This window comes from Chiloscyllium plagiosum, unplaced genomic scaffold (genome assembly GCF_004010195.1).
Source record: "Chiloscyllium plagiosum isolate BGI_BamShark_2017 unplaced genomic scaffold, ASM401019v2 scaf_80850, whole genome shotgun sequence".
Taxonomy (NCBI): domain Eukaryota; kingdom Metazoa; phylum Chordata; class Chondrichthyes; order Orectolobiformes; family Hemiscylliidae; genus Chiloscyllium; species Chiloscyllium plagiosum.
In genome coordinates, this window is record NW_025199992.1 from 429 (window position 1) to 5,542 (window position 5,114).

A 5,114-nucleotide genomic window follows, 5' to 3' on the forward strand; every position below is an offset into this window, starting at 1 on the left:
CTCTCTCTTCCTTGCCCACTTCCTGCTTGAGGTAGCAGGAACTCTACTCCTAAAGTAGAAAGGAATGGAGACAGCTAATTGACCAAAACCATCCATCCGATGTTGGCTCAGGTAGAAGACCAATTATAAAACTCAACCATGCTAATTCTGCTGTGCTGACCTTTGACCCTGCCAGTCCCAGTCTGGTAAAGCTCAATATACAACATTCTAGAAACTGAATTCAAGCCATTGCTGAACAGCCATTGGCCTATGGGGGAATTCATGGCAGCAGCTGTCTGCCAAAGAGCCACTGGCATCTCTTTCGTCTCTCTGTAGGAGGACAGAGGGGGAGTTAGTGTGGGCTTGGACAGTAACTGTGTCACAAGCCTGAGGTGAGTTTCATAAATTCCCACAAATGGAACAGGGGTTGGAGCTTTCCTGCTGTAGCCCCAGTCTAACATAACTAGCCCTTCTCTTATTTTCTTTCAAGCCCCACTCCCCTCCCATAAGAAACGATATTGTCTCAATATACACATCAGCACAGAGCAATTGGGCTGAATGACCAGTTTCTGTGCTATTCATTTGATGTGCAGCTGCCAGAAAATATCTCCTCTCTAACACTCAGTAGAACACTACAGTGCAGTACAGACCATTTGGCCCTCAGTGTTGCACTGACCTGTGGAACCATTGTGAAGCCCATCTAACCTACACTATTCCATTTTTATCCATATGTTCATCCAATGACCATTTTAACGCCCTTAAAGTTGGTGAGTCTACTACTGTTGCAGCAGTGCATTCCACGCCCCCTATTACTGAGTTTAAAGAAAAAGCTATCTCTGACATCTGACTGATATCAATCACCTCCCAGTTGTAAAGCTCTGTCCCCTCATGTTAGTCATCACCATCTGAGGAAAAAGGCTCTCACTGTCTGCCCTATCTAATCAAAAGACCTTCCCTCCATTCCAAGCAATATCTTTAGTAAATCTCCTCTGAACCCTTTCCAAATTTCCAAAGTTTCCATGTTCTTATGTGGTGACAGGAACTATACACAATACTCCATGTGCAGCTGCGCCAGAGTTTTGTACAACTGAAACATGACCGTGTGGCTTCGAAACTCAACCAATTAAAGCTAACACACTGTATGCCTTCTTAACCTGGGTGGCAACTTTCAGGGATCAATGCACCTGGACACCGAGATCTCCCTGCTCATCTGCAGTACCGAGAATCTTACCATTAGCTCAGTACTCTTTATTCCTGTTGCTCCTTCCAAAGTGAATCACCTCACACTTTTCCACATTGAACTCCACTTGCCACCTCTCAGCCCAGCTCTGCAGCTTATCTATGTCCCTCTGCAACCTGCAACACTTTTCTGCACTACCCACAACTCCACCGATCTTCGTGTCATCCGTAATTTTGCTAACCCATCCTGCTATGCCTTCATCCAGGTTATTTCTAAAAATGACAAACAGTAGTGGCCTCAGAACAGATTCTTGTGGTAAAGCTTGTTATCCTTAAAACAATTAACCACTCAATATGGATATAATGCAATGGTGAGTACACCATATGATTCTAGCAACTAGTTAGGCACGGGGACTTTGACATCTAAACACATTGGGGCTTGGTTTATAAACTGAGCTTCCTGTGTCTCACTGAGTCTGCCAGGTGACCACAGGAAGTTCTACAAAGTAATTATTCATCAGTCATCATTTGGCTCAGTGGTTAGCAGTGCTGCATTACAGCACCAGGGACCTGGGTTCGAGTCTGGCCTTGGGCTACTTTAGCCAACAAGCCTCCCAGGTTTGTCAAAGCCATCGCCAGGATTGTTTTAGCAAGTAGATTAACGTGGAGCTCACTGCCTCCTATCTCCATCGGTCTTTGGTAAGTGTTGTCTCTGTGGTGATGACTAAGATGAGGGGACAGAGCTTTAAAATTGAGAGGTGATAGATATCAGTCAGATGTCAGAGATAGCTTTTTCTTTAAACTCAGTAATGGGGGTGTGGAATGCACTGCTGCAACAGTAGTAGACTCACCAACTTTAAGGGCTTTTAAATGGTCATTGGATGAACATATGGATAAAAATGGAATAGTGTAGGTTAGATGGGCTTCACAATGATTCCACAGGTCAGCTCAACATTGAGGGCCAAATGGTCTGTACTGTACAGTAATGTTCTACTGAGTGTTACTGAGGAGATATTTTCTGGCAGGTGCCCATCAAATGAATAGCACAGAAACTGGTCATTCAGCCCCAATTGCTCTGTGCTGATGTGCATATTGAGACAATATCACCTCTAACTAGAAGGGAGTGGGGCTTGAAAGAAAATAAGAGAAGGGCTCGTTATGTTAGACTGGGGCTACAGCAGCAAAACTCCAACCCCTGTTCCATTTGTGGGAATTTATGAAACTCTCACCTCAGACTCGTGACACAGTTACTGTCCAAGCCCACACTAACTGCTCCTCCGTCCTCCTACAGAGAGACGAAAGAGATGCCAGTGGCTCTTTGGCAGACAGCTGCTGCCCTGTAATGCCCCCATAGGCCAAGGGCTGTTCAGCAATGGCTTGAATTCAGTTTCTAGAATGTGGTATATTGAGCTTTACCAGACTGGGACTGGCAGGGTCATAGGGCAGGAGAGGAAAATTAGCATGGTTGTTGGGTTTTATAATTAGTCAGTTCCCACTGCTGTGTCTGTCTTCTACCTGACCCAACATAGGATGGATGGTTTTGGTAGATTTGCTGTCTTCATTCCTTTCTACTAAGGAGTAGAGTCCCTGCTTGGGATGGGGAACCCCCTTCCTTCTACCTCAAGCAGAAAGTGGGCAAGGAAGAGAGAGACTGGTACGTGTGGAATAATATGACAAATACTCTAGCTACTACTAGGAACATGAGATAGACCAAGCCAATACAGAGAGAGCTTTAAATTGTCTCAGCTTGCTTCTCCTTTAGGATCTACTAGATCAGAAGTGGCTCATTGGAGAGTTGTCATTTGGGCCATCATATCTGCACCAGCCTCTCCTTCCCCCACACTGGAAAAGGAAGATTTTATTCTAATGGGGTTGTGTGCCCAATTCAGAACAGTTGGTCTAAAGCCCAGCCTATGTTGGCTCCAAACCAATTATTTACCATATGTGTTTCTGATCTGCCTTCACCATCTGACTTGATAAATAAAGGATCAAGCATAAAATGCAAGGGTTGCAAACATACATTTCAGGGAATCTACATTCTGCAACGGACATGAAAACCTGCATCAATAATAGGAACAAGCATCAAACACAGGCAAAGTTCTCTTTAATTATGTTCAAGTTATTCAACACAGCCACTTTTGAAAAAGTACTTTTGACATTATCCAAAGGAAGACAGACACAAACAGTACCCCATGCCCCACTAACTGCTGTCCTCCAGCGAGAGCCTGTCAAACAGGTACTCTCCCAGCCCATTCTCAGGAGCTCCCAGACGCTTCAGGTTGGTGATGTAGTCCCCAAGTCGCTTGATGATCTCAACCTCCTCATCCAAATAGTGAGTCTCCAGGAAGTTACACAGCTGGAAGGAAGGTAAAAAGTGTCAGATATTACAACAGAAGTAGTCAGAATGTGGGAGTGATCGGCTCCTATGCAGCTCATTCTCCATCATTCAGGCTGTTTACAACTATGCCATTTTGGGGAAAAAAAAAAAGGAGGGAGGAGTTTCTCCCAAGTCATCTCACTGACCAGTTTAAAAAAAAAAGAAGAGGTTTCACTGAGGGGGGGGGGGGGCACGCAGGAGAGCACCCGAGAGCTAACTAGAGACGGACATTGGCTGGGAGGTGAATAAAATTCACCACATTAGAATCACAGACAAAGGCAGTGGTCAATATGCACAGCAACCTCCCACAGAGACTTTTATTTTTGAGAGGGGCAAAATGTCTACAGCAGAAACTCCCTCCAATGTTCATTGGAGATGAACTGCAGTTTGCTGCACCAGTTTTGCCCCTCCAGTGGCTCTCCAATCTACAACACATTGGAGAATACAGAGGCACAGCTCGTCAGGGAAGAGAAGACTCAGTTTCATCCAGATATTGACCAAATGCTGAAAGGAGGATTTAGTGTTGTTACCACAAGATTCTTAAAGGCTTTGCTAGAAATGTAGCATATTCAGAAGTACATTAGATTACTAAACAGTTTGTGGCTTTGCAATGATCAGGCCAGTGTGAAGTGTTGCCCTGAGGGTCAGGCAGTGATGAGAATGAGGTGGTGAAGCTTACATGAGGGTCAGTCTGGGCAGTGGCAAGTTGGTGTAGATCCAGCAAACTCTGGTTCACATTCTTCTCCAGATCCAGGGCAACCTGCATTGCCTGCAGACCGTTACCCCACTCATCCCTCTCTGGCTTCTGAAACATGGAAACAAAGGACAGTTAAGGATCAGACCTGAACAATTACCAGCTATTGGAGGTCTGCTGTCACCTTGCCCACTTGTACTTTCTCTTACTGATCAGTTGGATTGAGAGATAGCCTAAACATCACCTTGCAAGTTAGGCTACACATTATTAGTGTACAGTAAAATATATTGTTCTGTATGTAGTCTTTGCCAGTATAACAAGGTCAGACAGGCAAAGCTCCCCTTCGGAATGTGAAAACTCAGTTACTGATGGCTTGAAGCCACATCACGAGATCAGCCATTCCCCTCCCCAACATTCCCACCTTCACATCCTGGAGGAGGACTCTGCCTCCACGCTGATTCTGGAATTTCAGCAGCTTCTCTGCATGTTCCTGCTTCTCCTGGGACTGAGCTTTGAAGAACTGGGAGAAATGGTGCAGGGCAACATCATCCCGGTCAAAGTACGACATCTGAAAGAAGAATTTCTATCCTGTTAACACATCACACGCAGTGACCCAAGTGGACTCAGACTTCTGGTAATTCAATGACAGAATTAAGGGTCTTTACTCAAGCAGTGTTGTTCCTCAGGACAAACTGGCTCAACTAGCTTCACAAGCCACTATGCAGCACCTCTAGGGATAGGCAGGAGCTACAGCCATAGTCAAAGATGTACAGCCTGGAAACAGACCCTTTGGTCCAACCTGTCCATGCCGACCAGATATCCCAACCCAATCACGTCCTTCCTGCCAGCCCATATCCCACCAAACCCTTCCTATACATATACCCA

At 45.3% G+C, this 5,114-nt stretch overlaps 1 protein-coding gene across 1 annotated transcript; it reads right to left on the reverse strand.

The window, feature by feature from the left end:
• Nucleotides 1–3,245: 3,245 nt before the first annotated feature.
• On the reverse strand, nt 3,246–4,801 carry LOC122546060 (ferritin, middle subunit-like). The gene is made up of 3 exons (XM_043684895.1): nt 4,651–4,801; nt 4,215–4,340; nt 3,246–3,514 (listed from the first exon to the last, which is right to left on the reverse strand). Exons 1-3 carry the CDS (start codon nt 4,795–4,797, stop codon nt 3,359–3,361), a joined length of 429 nt encoding a protein of 142 aa, XP_043540830.1. The 5' UTR covers nt 4,798–4,801; the 3' UTR covers nt 3,246–3,358.
• Nucleotides 4,802–5,114: the final 313 nt, after the last annotated feature.